General features: G+C 51.4%; 1 protein-coding gene and 1 pseudogene across 1 annotated transcript; both read left to right on the forward strand.

The window, feature by feature from the left end:
* The first annotated feature begins 10 nt into the window (after nt 1–10).
* LOC120681637 (sugar transport protein MST1-like) lies at nt 11–3,889 on the forward strand. Its single transcript, XM_039963224.1, has 4 exons — nt 11–648; nt 827–1,146; nt 2,522–3,154; nt 3,248–3,889. The coding sequence occupies exons 1-4, from the start codon at nt 513–515 to the stop codon at nt 3,686–3,688; spliced, it is 1,530 nt and encodes a 509-aa protein (XP_039819158.1). The 5' UTR covers nt 11–512; the 3' UTR covers nt 3,689–3,889.
* An 8,101-nt stretch (nt 3,890–11,990) lies between these two features.
* On the forward strand, nt 11,991–16,241 carry LOC120683948 (annotated as a pseudogene).
* Nucleotides 16,242–18,106: the final 1,865 nt, after the last annotated feature.

Below are 18,106 nucleotides of genomic sequence, written 5' to 3' on the forward strand. Positions count from 1 at the left end.
TATACATTTACTTAGACGCACACGCACGTGGGTGAAGGGTTTTTCTGTTGCTGGCTGTTTGCATCTATGATACGATAAAAACAATTTTGAGTCGATCAACGATGTTTGACAGTGTTGATGATCTGTGTTTTGCACATGGGCTTTGCTAGCTTTACAACCATCAAGCACGGATTGGTTGGCTTGACTAGGGATTGGACTATTGGAGTGGGTATTCTTAGGTAGCCCAATTTTGCTCAACAATATTAATTATCTTCAGTGCTAACTTGTTCCGTATGAATTGGAGACTTAGGTTAGCTCAAGTCAGTGTCAACATATCGCTCGCACTAAGAAACGTCATCTTGCCATTAAGATATTACTAGTGGCCGTTCAATAGTACGTGTGCAGCTATATAATATAATCCCAATTAACAAGGTGAAGTTCATATATATCTCCTGCATCTCTGAAAAAGAGGAGACATTGGCCTGGACAGAGCTCTCTCGTTAGGACTAGTGGAAAAGGTGACGGCCGGAGAGATGGCCGGAGGTGCCATTGTTCCGAATGATGGCCCTGCCACGGACTACGGCGGAAGCCTGACTCTCTCGGTGTTCATGAGCTGCCTTGTGGCTGCCTCGGGCGGCCTGATCTTCGGCTACGACATCGGCATCTCAGGTTCGCTGTTCAAAACAAAACTTCTGTATTTTGCTTGCTCTTAACTCTGAACTGTAGTACTCTGTACTCCATGAGCTTCAGTACGCCTGTGTTCTTGAGCTGAAAAAAAAAATCTTACAGAAAGGTCAATGAACTAACAGATTGATCGTGTACTTGTTGACATGTTGATCCGATGAAGGCGGCGTGTCGGAGATGGAGCCGTTCCTGAGGCGCTTCTTCCCGCACGTCCTGAGGCGGATGGCGGCGGCCAAGGGGAACGAGTACTGCCTCTACGACAGCCAGACGCTGACGGCCTTCACGTCGTCCCTGTACGTGGCCGGGCTGGTGGCGTCGCTGGTGGCCAGCCGCGTGACCGGGGCGATGGGCCGGCAGGCCGTCATGCTCATGGGCGGCGCGCTCTTCTTCGCCGGCGGCGCCATGACCGGCTCCGCCGTGAACATCGCCATGCTCATCGTCGGCCGCATGCTGCTCGGCTTCGGCGTCGGGTTCACCAACCAGGTCAGTAGAGTGAGCCTCCCTTGCATAGCTGCCATCTCTTCCGGAGCTCATCCGCAGCGCAGTTTTCTTCTCCACCGTGCGTCGCGCGCATGTATGCGCGCCAGCGAACGGTCCAAGTCTTGGATGGCACAAACTTAGCTTTTTTTCACTGGACTCATTGGACCTTGCAGTCGCATTAGACTCTTCTGCGATTGGTTCCCCGACAGCGAGGCCACAAATTTTCACATCAAGAACGACTGACTGAACGAGTCGCAAAAAATTCTTGAAGATATTTTCTGAAGCCACAGCTAAATAAGCGCATTCTTGCTTAAGTAAGCGCGTGTGATTTTTTTTTTCGAAAGACCCTAAGCGCGTGTGAATTGAGCGGCATGTCCATGATAGAGAAGCAAGTACCGATTGAATAATCGCGACTGCCTAGTAGAGTATGTCAAATTAGTGATGCAGGCATGTGGGCTAGGAGAACGATCCACGGGAAGAAACAAACAAGAAGGGAAGAAAAGCCGTCTCTGTCCTCTCTGATCTCCAATCTCTTTTGACTTTGCTAGTCCAAGCTTTAGCTATACGGTAGTAGAGCGGAAAAACGCTGATCGCGACGGGCTACGGCAGATGGTGGTGGTTCGCCACCATTTTCTGGTCGCCTAAGGGGGCATTTAGTTCCCAAACACAAAATTTTTTTGGGTGTCACGTCAATATTTAACCAGATGTCGGGAGGGTTTTTCGAATACTAATTAAAAAACTAATTTCAGAACTCACTTGGAAACCGCGAGACGAATCTTTTGAGGCCTTTAACCGCATCATTGGCACATGTGGGTTACTGTAGAACTTATGGCTAATCATGCACTAATTAGGCTCAAAAGATTCGTCTCGTCGTGTACATCCAAACTGTGTAATTAGTTTTGTTATTTAATTACATTTAGTGCTTCATATGTTCAAAGGGGAGGTGAAAATTTTTGGGTGAAAATTATTGGTAACTAAACGGGCTAACTGTACTCGTCGCTAGTGGCGTGCCAAAGGCTTCTTCGGATAGAGACAGTTGGTGGCGAGTAGCTGTTGCCTTTTCTCTTTCTTTTTTTTTTTTTGAGGGGCAGAGTAGCTGTTGCTTCTTCTTCTTTTTTTTTGAGAGGAGAGTAGCTGTTGCTGAGGTGTGAGTGTGACACACTTGTGATTCTGTTTAATCGGACGGAGGAGGTAACCGTGGCACGCGGGCCTGAAATCGGGTAAGGGGACATGAATCGGCCCAAATAGCCTTCTCTTAAAGGCCCATGGAGCCTGTGCGGCTCAAATTAGCCCAATAAATATATGCAAGTAGATATCGACCTGGGTTGGGCCACATGATTGTCGCGAAAAGATAATTTTCGTCGATATTGCATTGCAGGCTGCTCCTCTGTTCCTCGCCGAGATGGCCCCGTCGCGGTGGCGCGGCGCCCTCACCGCGGGCTACCAGTTCTTCCTCGCGCTCGGGGTGCTCACGGCCAACCTCGTCAACTACGCCACGGCGCGGGCCTCCTGGGGCTGGCGCGTCTCGCTGGGCCTCGCGGGCGCGCCGGCCGTCGTCATCTTCGTCGGCGCACTCTTCCTCACCGATACCCCGACCAGCCTCGTCATGCGCGGGCGCGCCGACAGGGCCCGCGCGGCGCTCCTCCGGGTGCGCGGGCCCGACGCGGACGTGGACGCCGAGCTCCGGGACATCGCCAAGGCCGTGGAGGCCGCGCGCCGGAGCGAGGACGGCGCGTTCCGCCGGATGGCCACGCGGCGCGAGTACCGCCCGCACCTGGTGCTCGCCGTGGCCGTGCCCATGTTCTTCCAGCTCACCGGCGTCATCGTGCTCGCCTTCTTCGCGCCCCTCGTGTTCCGCACCGTCGGCTTCGGCAGCAACGCCGCGCTCATGGGCGCCGTCATCAACGGCGCCGTGAACCTGGGCTCCCTCCTGCTCTCCACCCTCGTCATCGACAGGTACGGCCGCAAGGTGCTCTTCATGGTCGGCGGCATCCAAATGGTCATTGCCCAGGTATTTCCAAATACTTTACGCCATGAAGATGACGCGGCCAATGTGTTATACATCTTCTTCTTTTCATCTGAGTTTCTTTCGTGATCCTTGAAGGTTGGGATTGCTTGGATCATGGGCGCAAAAATCGGCGAGAGCGGCGAGGCGGCCATGGCGCACCCCTACGCGGTGGCGGTGCTGGTGTTCACCTGCCTGCACACCGCCGGGTTCGGGTGGTCATGGGGGCCTCTGGGGTGGGTGATCCCGAGTGAGATATTCCCGGTGGACATCCGGTCGGCGGGGCAGGCCATGAACGTCTCCATCGGCCTCTGCCTCACCTTCGTGCAGACGCAGTCGTTCCTCGCCATGCTCTGCCGCTTCAAGTACGCCACCTTCGCCTACTACGCCGCCTGGGTCGCCGTCATGACCGTCTTCATCGCGCTCTTCCTGCCGGAGACCAAGGGCATCCCGCTCGAGTCCATGGGCACCATTTGGGTGAAGCACTGGTACTGGAAGAGGTTCGTCCACGACGGAAAGAGCGCCGTGGCACTAACCTAGGGTAATAATGTAATAATGTGCGTGCGGGGGGGGGGGGGGGGGGGGGGGGCTAGAGACAGTACGGTGTGGAGTATGTAGAGTGACTAGAGTGAGTAGTTGTAATGTTTCATTTAAGTGGCATGGCCATTTGGCATACCAATTTCTGTTAAATAATCGTCGTGTGATTTAGGTTATGCAAGTTCATTTTCCTTGTGTGGCATACTACAAAATGTTGGAAACTTGGAATGGTGGCTAACCGCTATGATGTATGGCCCATCGGACTCACTCAGCGGGACGCTCGGACTCGCTCAGCAGGACGCGCTCCACGCGCACGTCTCGCCACCCGCTGCGCTCTGCGCGCCCTCCATGCACGCTCCGCGCACTCCGCACCGCCACGCCACCGCAACGGTCGCGGCACCGCGTCATCTATGTACATAAATATGTTGTTGTACAAGTATAAACCCATTCATGGGATCAATACAAAAAGCGTGGTTGATCCAATCTCCTTTCAACATGATATCAGTTACCCCAAGATCCTAGTTTCTCGCTTCCGCATCTCTTCTGCTCTCTTGCCTGTCGCGACGTCTCTCTCTCTCCGTCCATGGTGTCCCACATGCACTCCTCCAGTTCTTCCTCCGACGATGACTCCTTCGTAGCTGCTTCTCAACCTGCTCCGGCCAACGTCGTGCAGCAGATCAACATTTGCCAGCACATCCCGGTCCTCCTCGTCCTGCCGTCCGTCAACTACGGGCAATGGCGCTCCATGTTCGAGTCTGTCCTCCGCAAGTTCGGCCTTGACAACTTCGTGCGCTCTGTGCCGCCCATCACCGAGCGCGACGCTGAGTGGCGGCAGATCGACCAGACGATCGTCAACTAGATCTACACCACCGTGAACAAGAGCGTCTTCGACATTGTTTACCACCATCGGCTCTCCGCGTTTACCCTGTGAGGGCCTCTTCCACGACAACGAGCTGCATCGCACCGTCTACCTGAAAGCTGAGCTTCGCTCCACCACCCAGGGCGACTCTAGCATCGACGAGTACTGCCCCACTCTCAAGCGGATCGCCGACAAACTGCGTGACATCAGCTAGCCCATCTCCCAGCCAAGTGCTAAATCTCCTGCGTGGGCTCAATCCGAAGTACTGCCACGTCAAGCCGGTCATCACCTCCAAGTGTCTGCCGCACACCTTCCAGAGCGCTCGGTCGTTCCTTGCGCTTGAGGAGTTGCAGATGGCTCATGAGGACAAGCTGGAGGCCGGCCAGGCACTGCTCGCCACCCACGATGGCCATGGCGCGCTTGGCCAATCTTCATCCTCCGGCAGCGGCTCGGGTTCTGGGCCTCAGCCTCGGCCCAAGAACAAATTCAAGCCCAAGAACAAGAAGTCCCCTGGTGGCGGCGGCCACGCCGGCGCTCAGCAGTAGCAGTCACGCGCTCCATTCCCGGCGGCACCTTGGGAGGCCGGGTACAACCCATGGACGGGCCTCGTGCAGGCATGGCCGATGCCCTTCCGTGGACCGGCCGCTGGCGTTCTGGGCCCCCGACCCCCATTTCCCAGCAGCAGGCCATGGTGGCGCATCACCAGCAGTGCCGCCCGACCAGTTCCCGGCACCGCCACTCCCCTCGGTGCCCCAAGATTCCTCGGCCCCTGGTGCACAGCCCTAGGACATGTAGGCATTGTACACTGGCCTCGGCTCCACTGGCGTCGCCACCACCCCGCCGAATGCCAGCAATTGGTTTCTTGACACTGGTGCCACCGCTCACATGACCTCCAATGCTGGTAATCTTGTTCAACCCCGCCCCTTTCTGTTCTCTACCTTTGTCACTGTCGGCAATGGCGCTCAGCTCCCGGTCACCCATACCGGCAGCCGTCCCATACCGACATCATCCCGTCCCCTCTACCTTCACAATGTTCTTGTTACTCCCTCCCTTATTAAGAATCTCATTTATGTCAAGCAATTGACCCGAGATAACAATGTCTCACTTGAATTTGACCCTGTCGGTTTCTCCATCAAGGATCTTCAAACGCAGGTAGTGAAGGTCCGCTATAACAGCACCGGCGACCTCTATCCACTCTAGCTTGGACCACATCAGTCTCTCCTTGCCACTGCGCCTGCTTCGGTGGACCTGTGGCACTGCTGCCTTGGACATCCTGGGTCCCATGTTCTTCAGTAGGTCCCTTGTAATTTTCAGTTTCAGTGTAATAAATCTGTCGTGCATTCTTGTGACTCATGTCATCTTGGCAAGAGCACACGGCTCCCTTTCTCTTCCCCTAAAACACAAACTTATTTCCCTTTGCAAGTTTTACATTCAGATGTACGGACCTCTCCTGTTTACGGTCACTCTGGTTACAAATACTATCTTGTTCTACTAGACGACTTTACACATTATGTTTGAACTTTTCCCTAACGCCAAAAGTCTAAAGTCCTCCCCACCCTACGCTCCTTCCTCGTTTACGTTCAAACCCAGTTCGGCCTCCTCGTCCTCGCTCTCCAGACAGACAATGGGAAGGAGTTTGACTCCCATGTGGCACGCGCCCTGCTAGCCAGCATGGGCGCCGTCTTTTGCCTCTCCTGCCCATATACGTCCCAGCAAAACGGCAAGACCGAACGCATCTTACGGACCCTCAATGACAACATCTGGACTTTACTAATCCATAGTGCAGCTCCCTTGTCGTTCTGGGCCGAAGCTCTAAACACGGCAACACACCTGCTCAACCGGCGCCCATGCTGTGCCACAGGCTCCATCACGCCCCACCAGCTGCTCCTCGGCGCACTGCCGCACTGCGACGAGCTTCGAGTCTTCGGCTGCGTCTGCTACCCCAACACCTCGGCAACAACCGCCCACAAGCTCAGCGCCCAATCAGTCGCGTGTGTCTTCCGGGGCTACCCGGCCAACCACCGCGGCGACCGCTGCTACGACATCGCCTCCAGCCGCGTGTACATGTCGCGCCATGTCGTCTTCGTCGAGCATGCGTTCCCGTTCCGTGACCTGAAGCAGGCTCCCTCAACATCGCCGGCCGACACCAACATCGGCCAAACATACCTTGACACCAACATCGCCACCCACTGTCACCGTCGCCGGCCACACCAAGCCGGCCGCAGTGCCCAACACCGACACTATTGCACCTCCTGCTGCTTCACCGCCTCCACAACATCACATGGTGATGTGTGGCAAGGTCGGCATTGTCAAGCCGAACCCCAAGTACGCCCTCGTCAACTCCACGCCAGCGCTATCACCGGCGCCCACCTCCGTCCGCACCGCACTCAAAGGCCCACACTGGCGCGAGGCAGTGCAAAAGGAGTTCGATGCACTCCAGGGCAACCTCACGTGGACCCTCACCTCACGTGGACCCTCATTCCCCGGCCGGCTGGCGCCAAGATCATCTCAGGCAAGTGGGTTTTCAAACATAAGCTCATCTCTGACGGATCGCTGGAACGCTACAAGGCACGGTGGGACGTGTGCGGATTCCATCAGCGCCCCGGAATCGACTTCCAGGAAACATTCTCGCCAGTCGTCCAACTGGCGACCATACGTACAGTGCTCACGCTCATCGCTTCCAAGAACTGCCCAGCTCAATGTCTCCAACACCTTCCTCCATGGCAACCTTTTCGAGCACATCTTTAGCTAGCAGCCAACCGGGTTCGAGGATCCCAGCCAGCCTGATGCGGTCTGTCTCCTCTCCCGGTCGCTCTACGGCCTACACCAAGCACCTCGGGCATGGTTCCAGCGCTTCGTCGAACACATCACCCCCCCTCGGCTTTCGACAGTCCTGCTCCGACACGTCGCTGTTCGTGTACAACCAGGGCGGCGCCTCCACGTATCTCTTGTTGTACGTGGACGACATGATCTTGTTGGTCTCCAGTAACGCCCTGCTCCGCGACATCATCGCCAACCTACGTTCCGCATTCGCGGTGAAGGACCTGGGTCCCTTGCACTACTTCCTTAGCATCGACGTCCGCCGCATGCCGTCGGGCTTTGTCCTCAGCCAAGCCTTGTACGCGACAGACGTCCTCGAGCGCGCCGGCATGAGCAACTGCAAGCCGGCGCCGAGCCCAGCCGACACCAAGCCGAAGCTGTCCAGCAGCGATGGCGACCTGATCAATGACCCAACCTGGTACCGCAACACCGCTGGCGGCTTGCAGTACCTTACCTTTACCCGGCCGGACATCGCATATGCCGTCCAACAGGTCTGCCTTCACATGCACACGCCACGGACGAGCCATGCCACGATGCTCAAGCGGGTCCTCTGCTACGTCTAGCGCACGACGCAACTCTGTCTCCATCTCCACGGCACCACTTCACTGACTCTGGCCGCTTACACGGACGCGGATTGGGCGGGTTGCCGTGACACCCGCCGTTCGACGTCCGGATTCTGCATCTTCCTCGGGGACTCCCTGGTGTCCTGGTCTGCCAAAAGGCAGACCGTCGTCTCTCGATCCAGTGCCGAGGTGGAGTACCGCGGCCTCGCTAATGCCATGGCAGAGTGCACCTAGCTCCAGCAACTACTTGGCGAGCTCTGCTGTGGCATCCCCAAAGCCACAGTAGCGTATTGTGACAACATCTCGAGCGTCTACATGTCCTGCAACCTCGTCCATCATCGGTGGACCAAACACATCGAGCTGGACATTCATTTCGTTCGCGAGAAGGTCGCTCTCGGCGAGCTCCGGGTAATGCATATTCCAAGCGGGCGTCATTTCGCGGACATCTTCACCAAGGGCCTTCCCACCGCCCTGTTCGAGAATTTCCGCTCCAGTCTCTGCGTCGGCGAGAGGACTGCTGCGACTGCCGGGGGGTGTTGGAATGGTGGCTAACCGCTCTGATGTATGGCCCATCGGACTCGCTCAGCGGGACGTGCTCCACGCGTACAACGCGCTCTACGCGCACGTCTCGCACCCGCCGCGCTCCCCCTGCATGCACGCTCCACGCACTCCACGTCGCCACGCCACCGCAACAGCCGCGGCACCGCGTCATCTATGTACATGAGTATGTTGTTGTACAAGTATATAAACCCATTCATGGGATCAATACAAAGCTTGGTTGATTCAATCTCCTTTCTACACAAAAAATACCTTCATCCCCGAAATAAATGTGAAGAGCCATTTCTTTTTATCCAAACCGTCAAGTATTCTTACCTTAACATTACTCAAGAAAGCAGGGCCCTCTCCATCCAAAAATATAAGCCATAATTTTATTAACAACCAACCAGAACCAGGTAACAAGGGGTCCGGTCCGGATACTACACAACAGCCGTGCTGGGCCGGGGGGATAACTATAAAGTTTTCAACTGAAATGGCTGCTCAAGACGAAAAGGATGGTATCTATCATATAAAAGTTAAAACAATTGAAACCCTTTCTCACCAAGATTAGGTTCACCGTACCCCTCACGGAGGTCTCACTTGTCAGGCCAAAAAGTTTGACGAAAGGGGATGGAGACCCATTTTTTGATAGAAGGAAAATATTTCTACCAAAAAGTTAATATTTTTTACACCAAAAATTCTACCATACCCACCCACCCTACCCGCATAACGCTTTCCAATTGTTTGAATTGGCAATTCCTCCCTGTTAGAGTATATTAGACAACTCCGGATATGATTAGCTTAGAATTGATTGTAATCCCGAGATAACCTTCCTTATCTCTAGGAGAGATTACTTGCCCTCCAAGCCATGCACTCTATATATACCGCCCAAGGGGCTCAATGCAATACATCGACCACATTAGACACATCCTATTTTCCTACATGGTGTCCGAGGGTCATGATCCTGTGACCTAACTAGGCTTCCGCTGCCGCCGCCCCACCCCCGGGGAGATCGATCTCCGCCGAGGGCAGCGCCCTCGTAGGATGCCCGGCGGATCCTTCTGATCCGCCGTGCTTGTCGTCGTCAAGCACAGCAAGGGGACCTACCTCGCCGCCAGGATTCGTCGCCAGCGCCGCCGTCTTCGCCTCCCCCGCCGAGCGCCCCGCCGGCCACGTGCCCCCCAATCCTCTCCTCCAACACCCTCTCCAGTCTGTCCGTTCGTGTTGCTACCGCTATGACTGCGCAGGGGGGTTATAGTATATTAGACAACTCCGGATATGGTTATTTTAGAATTGATTGTAATCTCGGGATAACCTTCCTTATCTCTAGAAGAGGCTAATTATTCTTTAAACACATGTCTGTGGCACGTACACCTCTACTAGTATTGGTAATAATAATTTGTTATGGAACTCAACTCTAACGAAAGTAGATACGCATGTACAGCAAAGATTCTGTTCATAATTGTTGAAATCACCCAACCTTCATTTGCTTATCTTGATCGGAAATGGTTGGGTGTGAATCAAAGATCAATATATATGGAGCGAGAACAAGATGTGAAAGATCCAGACCGGGCTTGCATTTGCCTTATTATAAGAAGAAAATAGCTGTAGTCTGCTCAGAGTCAACATCGTATACTACCTTAATTACAGAATCTGAGACACGTGTTGAGTATACTAGTACAGCACTGAGACATCACATCCCGTACAATGACCAGCTACTAACTCTCCTTCTGGCGACATGATTGGTGCATAAAACTAGTGGGAGCATTTAAGATTTATAAGGATATGGTCTCTTGAATATAACAACATGTACAATTTTCTAAAATTCTCTACTAGACGGGGCTGCTTTTCTGGGGGATTACCATTTGTGCGTTGCTCTGCTCCCCTTGCTTGTTGCTGCTTATCGCCCAATCAGTTACTTGTCAACTCTCCCGTCAAAATCCATACGCCTATATTGCCGATGAACCCCCTGTCTCCCTCACCCTCTCGTTGCTGTGCCTGAACCCTGAACCCAACCTCGTCTCCAGTGTAACGAAAATGGTCTCATTAAGCCATTACTTTGTGATTTTGGTGATTGAGTAACAACGCAATCAATATGACTAATGCGTTTGTCAAGTAAACTTTAATAGATCCCAGAGATGAAGCAAAAAGGCCAAGCAAAGCAAAACACGAGGAAAGAACTCAAAAAAATGCTGAATTGGACAAGTTCCACTGAAGACAATAGCGCCGGATGAACCGGTGACCCTGCACCGGTCTATCCGATACGGGTCGGATGCACCGGTGCCCTTGCACCGGAGCAAGTTGCATTGCTGGTGACAACAAGTCGTGTGGCACCGGATGCACCGGTGGTGCCAAGTTGATGCACCGGTGCAAGCACCATGTCATGCATCAAAAAGCATGTCAAGTGGCCTGGACGAAATTATTCAGCACCGGATAAACCGGTGATACACCGGAAGAAGCACCGGTGCAATTCCGGAACAGTTGCAAGGAAGAGAAGCTGCACCGGATGAACCGGTGACAAGGCATCGGTCTATTCAGTGACACCACGTCGGCTGTCAGAGACCCAACGGCTACCCTAAGGCGCAGAGTGATCGGATGCACCGGTGCTATACCTTCGGATACTCCGGTGTATGCGCAGAAAGTTAGGTAACGGTTCTAAATGGTTACTTCGACTTGGAGGCCTATATATATGCCATCCCCCGGCCATTTGAAGCGAGCTGAAGTTCAAGGAAGTGACAAACACACCCAAAAACATCTCCAAGCTATCCAAGAGCTTAGCACTCATATCCTTAGCCCTTAGCACACTTTGAGAGTGTTGTGTAGAGGATTAGCTCATAGTGAGTGAGATTGCAAGGCCAAGTGCCTTTGTGCTGAGGTTCTTTAGTGAACCAAAAGAAGATTTCGGTGCGCCGGCACCTTGGAGCTTTGAAGGCTCGCCGGCACGTCATCGATCCTTCGACTTGGTGTGGAGCGGCGATGACAACATTGTGCGGGGGACGTGGAGACCCCCTTCCTTTATGGAGAAGCTCCTTAGTGGAACCCAGGGGCAAGGTGACCGTGAGTGTGTTCACGGAAGAGACTTGGTGGTCGAGTAGCAATACTCTTAGTGAGTGCTACAACAACGTGGATGTAGGTGTGCCTTTGTGGCTAACCGAACCACGGGATAAACACCCGCATCAAGAGTTTGCTTTTTCCTATCCCTCTCTTTAAGCTTCCGCATTTTATACTAGCAATTTATGTGTCTTTACTTTCATAGATTAGTTTCTTGATAGGAAAGGCTATAGGTTGCTAAACTCTTTTGAGATAGGGGTTTCACACTAGAACAACCATAGTTGCACATCTAGATAATATGTTTTAGTTTAATATTATGCAAATAATTGGAGTCATATGTCTAAATTTTTAGTTTATCTAATTTACTCCCTCCCCCTCTTAAGTTAGAGTGCGCTACCGGTCCTTCCATCCAGAAAACAGCCAGCAGGCAAAACCTGCAGCAAAGCTCGCCCGAGCAGACGAGGGAACGGTTGTAATGGCTGGAGGGGGGATTCGTCGCGGCGGAGGGCGGGCCGGGTGCGCGACTACAGCGGCGGCGTGACCTTCTCCGTCGCGGTCACCGGCCTCATGGCGGCCTCATCTTCGCCTACGACATTGGCGTCTCTGGTGCGCTCTCTCTGCTGGCTGCGGCCTCAATTGTGAAATGTTTGCATATATATATATATGTATATATATATATGTATATATATATGTATATATATATAGAGAGAGAGAGTGGACCTTGTGATTTGTGCATTCATGCTGCTGTGGTAGTAATCTATCGATACAGACCTGTTAACCTCAAGATTTGCTTATGCATCGAGCAAACACAAGCCTGCTCAAAGAATGGATAAACTTCTTTGTCTGATTCTTGTAATAGTTTTGATTTTCTTTCTTTGTCTCTTAAAGTGATGTTGCTCAGACTTGTAAAAGATTTTTTTTTCTTTCCTTTTAATATATATAAAAAGTAGGGGACTTGTGCCCCTCGTGTTGCCTAAAAAACTCGTGCTTCCATACGGCTAATCAGAATTGATATAAAAATAAAACTTTATGGCTAATAATTATAATTATCTATCTCACACCATCTTTTATCTATTAAATATTCTAACACATACCTTAAAATATATATATTTATCATTATTCAGTTGCAATAGATTTCATTTGCATCACACATCCATATATGTTTGATATATATTTAATTAAACATTTCTTTATGAATTGGTATTCTTATCTCTTCCATCATACATGAATACACTGTGACAGATATTGTGGTTATTATTTTTATATAAACAATAACATAAATTAATATTTCAATAATGATAGAAATATAGTAATTTATAATTTTATATTCTTGCACTTTAATATTTTTATAATTATATAATTGTTGTCGGTCAAAACCCAACCGCGAGTAGCGACAGGCAACACGAAGAGCTGGGAGGTCGCCGGGGCGCTGGCAGGCACTGCTTCCTCGTCAACGGCCCGCAATCCAGCACACGCCGAGAATTCCGGAGAATGTAAGGCGTGTCACCTGACCTATACCCGATCAGAAAGATGCGAACGTGCTTGCAACGATTTGTCTGCATACACAAACACATGGAAGCGTAAGTCCGAGCCGTGGTCGGCTCCCCGGGACGACTCTTGCATCGGCTTTAAAGAGCCGATCGGGTCCCGGTGTCAGATTGGATCTGCATCTATCCGGATATTGATGAATAAAGCAAATAATTATGGAAAACTTGCTTCAATTAAATCCAGCTGATTCGATCCCCGACAGTAAAAGCCTCACTGCTAGATCGGAACATCTTACACATAACTAGGCCTAGCGAATATAACAGATAACTAAACCATAACCGAAAACAGAGGCCTAAGAACTAGCCAGAGCCGATTCCCGGAACAACCCATATCAAGGCTAAGATAAAGCATCTATTACATCACCGGAACATCCAATCCGTTTGCAGGTCTAACCTAGCAGATATAAACTAATCCTTATAAAATAAGAACAAACCGTAACAGATTGGATCTACTAGATAGAAGAGAAGTAAGGTGTTGCCTCAATGCAACTAATTCTATGCAACAAGAATTAGCATAAGATTGAAACGTGAATGCACAGAGACAACATGATATTTGTAGATGATAAGCAACAAAAGCATAATGAATATACTAAAGGCCATGCTACGAACATTAAGATAACTAGTACTACTCGCCATAAAAAACGCTTCAGTACGAGTAATACCAAAGTAAAAGCAAGAACAATACTGCCCTGATCGCGAGAAGCGATCAGGGCAGCATGACACTTACTTGGATGAAACCCTAAGATTAGGGGTGGCGATGCGCCGAGAGTTGTTGTTTGCGAGACGTGATGACGTTCTTCTTTTACGAATACCATAGGGTACATATTTATAGTCCGGAGACTTGGGAAACAATCTAAACTAATGTGTCCATATCGGACTCTATCTCTAACTCAATCTGAACTAAATATAAGGATACATGGCCCACATGGCCCAAATGCTCGCGCAGGAGCCGATTCGTAAGCCTTCTTCAATCTCTTCATTAAGCCCAACTCACTCGCGGCCCATTAATTAACTCTGTTAATTTATGGCGATAACAATAATTTAGACTCAAAATTTAGGGAATAATTTAACTTTAGTAATGATATGATTGGATAATTTATATGCAAATTTAGAGGATTTTTGACATTATTTTATAATGGTATATGTGGGCAATTTACACGAAGATAGAGAGTTGTTTTAGATTTTTTTATAATGACAGAGGTGGATAATTTAGATACATATATATAGGGGTTAGGTATGATAACAGATCCGATGATTGGATGTTTCTAATTTTTATAAGAATTTTTGAAATTCACTATTTTTTAAACGTACACCCAGAATCCTAGCTGCATGGATTTCTTATTTAAAAGCGAAAGAAATTGAAGAAAAGTAATAACCTTACCGTTGGATTACACTCAGGCGGCGTGACGCAGATGGAGTCGTTCCTCGAGAGGTTCTTCCCGGAGGTGCTCCGCGGGATGAGGGGCGCCAAGCGCGACGCCTACTGCAAGTACGACAACCAGCTGCTCACCGCATTCACGTCGTCGATGTACATCGCCGGCATGCTGGCCTCGCTGGTGGCCAGCGGCGTGACCAGGAGGGTGGGCCGCAGAGCCGTCATGCTCGTGGGCGGCACCATGTTCCTCGCCGGGGCCGTCATCAACGCCGGGGCCGTCAATATCGCCATGCTCATCGTCGGCCGGATCCTGCTCGGCTTCGGCGTTGGCTTCACCGCGCAGGTCTAATTCTGCATATATTCCCTCTCCATTTCCAATTAACTCACAATTTTCATGCACCGTTCGAATATTGAATATTAATATTTGAATAATGCATAGCAAGATGTTCAGCTAATTAAATACTATTTCCACGTACTTACTGCGCTAATGTTTATACTGTACTGCTAATCAAAGTTTAAAAAACCAATTAAACTCACTCAGTAATTTAATGATTGCTTCAGCTGCGCTGCTTGACAGCTTGAGTAGTATCTTACCATTCATTCAGGCGGCTCCACTGTATCTCGCCGAGACATCACCGACCAGATGGCGCGGCGCCTTCACCACGGCCTACTACCATTTCTTCCTTGTCGCCGGCACGCTGGCCGCCAACGTCGCCAACTACTTCACCAACCGCATCCCCGGCTGGGGCTGGCGCGTCTCCCTCGGCCTCGCCGCCGTGCCTGCCGCCGTCATCGTGACGGGCGCCCTGTTCGTCTCGGACACCCCCAGCAGCCTCATGTTGCGCGGGAAGCCGGACAGGGCCCGCGCGTCGCTCCAGCGCATCCGCGGGGCGGACGCCGACGTGGAGGCCGAGTTCAAGGACATCGCCCGCGCCGTCGAGGAGGCACGCCGGAACGAGGAGGGCGCGTTCAAGAGGCTGCGCGGCGTGGGGTACCGGCACTACCTGGTGATGATGGTGGCCATCCCCACGTTCTTCGACCTCACTAGCATGGTCGTCATCTCCGTGTTCTCGCCGGTGCTGTTCCGGACGGTCGGGTTCAGCAGCCAGAAGGCGATCTTCGGCGCCGTCATCATCAGCCTCGTGAGCTTGTCCGGTGTCGTACTGTCTACCTTCGTCGTCGACCGCTGCGGCCGCAGGTTCTTGTTCCTCGCCGGCGGCACCACCATGCTCATCTTCCAGGTACGCACATCATCAACACATGTTGCATTGGGTCTCTTATGCCGTTCATCAGGTGAGCACTGTCATGTGCGTTGTCTAACTCTAACATGAACCTTGCTACTGGATCGACCAAGAAGGTGGCCGTGTCATGGATCCTGGCGGACCACCTCGGGAAGCACGGCGTGGCGAGGATGCCCCGGAGCTACGCGGTGGGCGTGGTGGTGCTCATGTGCCTGTACACCTTTAGCTTCAGCCTGTCGTGGGGGCCGCTCAAGTGGGTGGTGCCGAGCGAGATCTACCCCGTGGACATCAGGTCGGCGGGGCAGGCCATCACCCTGTCCGTCGCGCTCACCCTCTCCTTCACGCAGACGCAGGTGTTCGTCTCCATGCTCTGCGCCATGAAGTACGCCATCTTCCTGTTCTACTCCGGTTGGGTGCTGGCCATGACGGTTTTCATCGCGGCGCTCCTGCCGGAGACCAAGGGCGTGCCCCTGGAGGCCATGCGGTCAGTGTGAGCAGGGCACTGGTTCTGGAGGAGGTTCGTCGTCTCTGACGCCAAGCAGGAGCAGCTGAACCGCATGTAACAAAAACAAAGAATCATGTCGTCAGTTCGTCACTGCAGCTAAGGCAATGAAAAGTCGAATTATTACCAGCATCTTAGTGTGCAATAATGTGTATTATCATAGTTGTAGCTCGCTTCCGCAAAGGTCATCTGCTCTACTTGTGATTTGTGACAAACTCATGTACTCGTGGTCGTCGCAGGCTCGCAGCTAGGGAAAGATAAGATAAAATGTACAGTAAGATTTTCCGCTATTCACCAAGGCCACCAAGTATGTTGTTTTTTTAATATGGGATTTAACCGGCCTCTATATCCTTGTCGATACATAAGGCCAAATGTTACAAGACTTTTTAAACTCTAGACCTCAAAAGAGAAATTTCACAAAATAAAAAAAACTACAAAACAAAGGAAAAACTAGAAGACTAATTTTCAATCATATTCTTGGTTTCCGCTTCAACCTTGCATTATCTTCATGCAGAACCACTCCATCATATCTCTCATCTACTTAGAAACTTAATGTTCGGACCGTGCTTGCAAAATCTTTTCACGCCAATTGTTGCCTTACGCATGAGTGTGAGGAGATGACAAAATCGCCTTAAACAAGGAAGTGACACCACGAGATATCACCGATGTCAACGCCAGCATAATGCTGGACAAGGATTCCCTTAAACGGTTTCCTGTAGCACCTGACGACACCAAAAACCTACAAATAGCATATCGCAAAGCCTCTAATGAGAAAATCGACACAAGAAGCGTCGCCATTGCCGGCTAGCGTGAGGCCGGGCTCCTCCCTGCGCTCCGTGGAACCACTTATGTATGCCTACGCTCACCACGAGCCCCTGCCGGCGGTCCACCTCTGATGTTGAATCTCCACCAGCAAACCTTAGATGCCATTGTCACCCCCATCTTGTCGTCGCACCAGCAATGTACGAAATCGGAGCCGGTGCACACCCCTCCCCGCCCCCGCCCCCATAGAGGGGGGGTGCCAGCAGGCGTGTTGCCACTTTCCACTGTGTAGCGGTATTGGCATTCCTTAACGTCGCCACTAGGAGGGGTTAGTTCCCAGCAACGCCGCCAAGGAATGCCGGGTTGGTCGTCCCACAGCCCCGTCGCCATGAACGAGTTAGGTTCATAGCAGCGACGCCATGGAACGATGTGTGATATGTCTTAACGATTACAGAAGGATCCGCAAGCGCACAGATATATCGTTGTAGCATTTCACCCGGAAGCATTTAGGTATCGTTATTTATATTTTTCCAAGGGATGGAGAGGTTGTGTAAAGATGTTTACTAGTTACATAACCATGACATTATGAGATAAAGTGCAGACTGCTAATTATATAGGGGTAGGTGATAAATAAAGATAATCATGGGTAATGTGACACACAAAGAACAGCCAACTCTCATGAATAAAGAATAAACAAGCACACCTAAGGTTAGCGGGAGTATAGGCAACAGATCCTATTATACTATTCATGTTAGCAGATAAGTTATGTTAGCCACATGCTTAGAACTGCAGGTGCCGGGAAATTAGGGACATCGGGGAGAATGACCCGCACTGGAGACATCTAGTCCCGTTTCATCTTTGCGTGAACTCCTACACGATACCCAAACGTCGGGGAGTACGCTAAGCGAGAAGCAGCTTTCCGGCGGACTGACAGGGCTGTCACCACCTGCGGTCTACCCCAGTCAAACCGTGGAACACCTTATATCCGAGGGATCCCGCATACCCGGGCACCATGCCCGCATATGAGGTCACTACCTTAGCAACCCCGGGTCCCCCACCCTTCGGATGGACATGTAAGATGCTAAGGCAAGCCCGAAAGCACAACGAACCGATATTCTTACCCAGATAATCTGGTCTAAACAAGCAACTAGTATAACTTGAATA

This window comes from Panicum virgatum, chromosome 7N (genome assembly GCF_016808335.1).
Source record: "Panicum virgatum strain AP13 chromosome 7N, P.virgatum_v5, whole genome shotgun sequence".
NCBI classification, from domain to species: Eukaryota; Viridiplantae; Streptophyta; class Magnoliopsida; order Poales; family Poaceae; genus Panicum; species Panicum virgatum.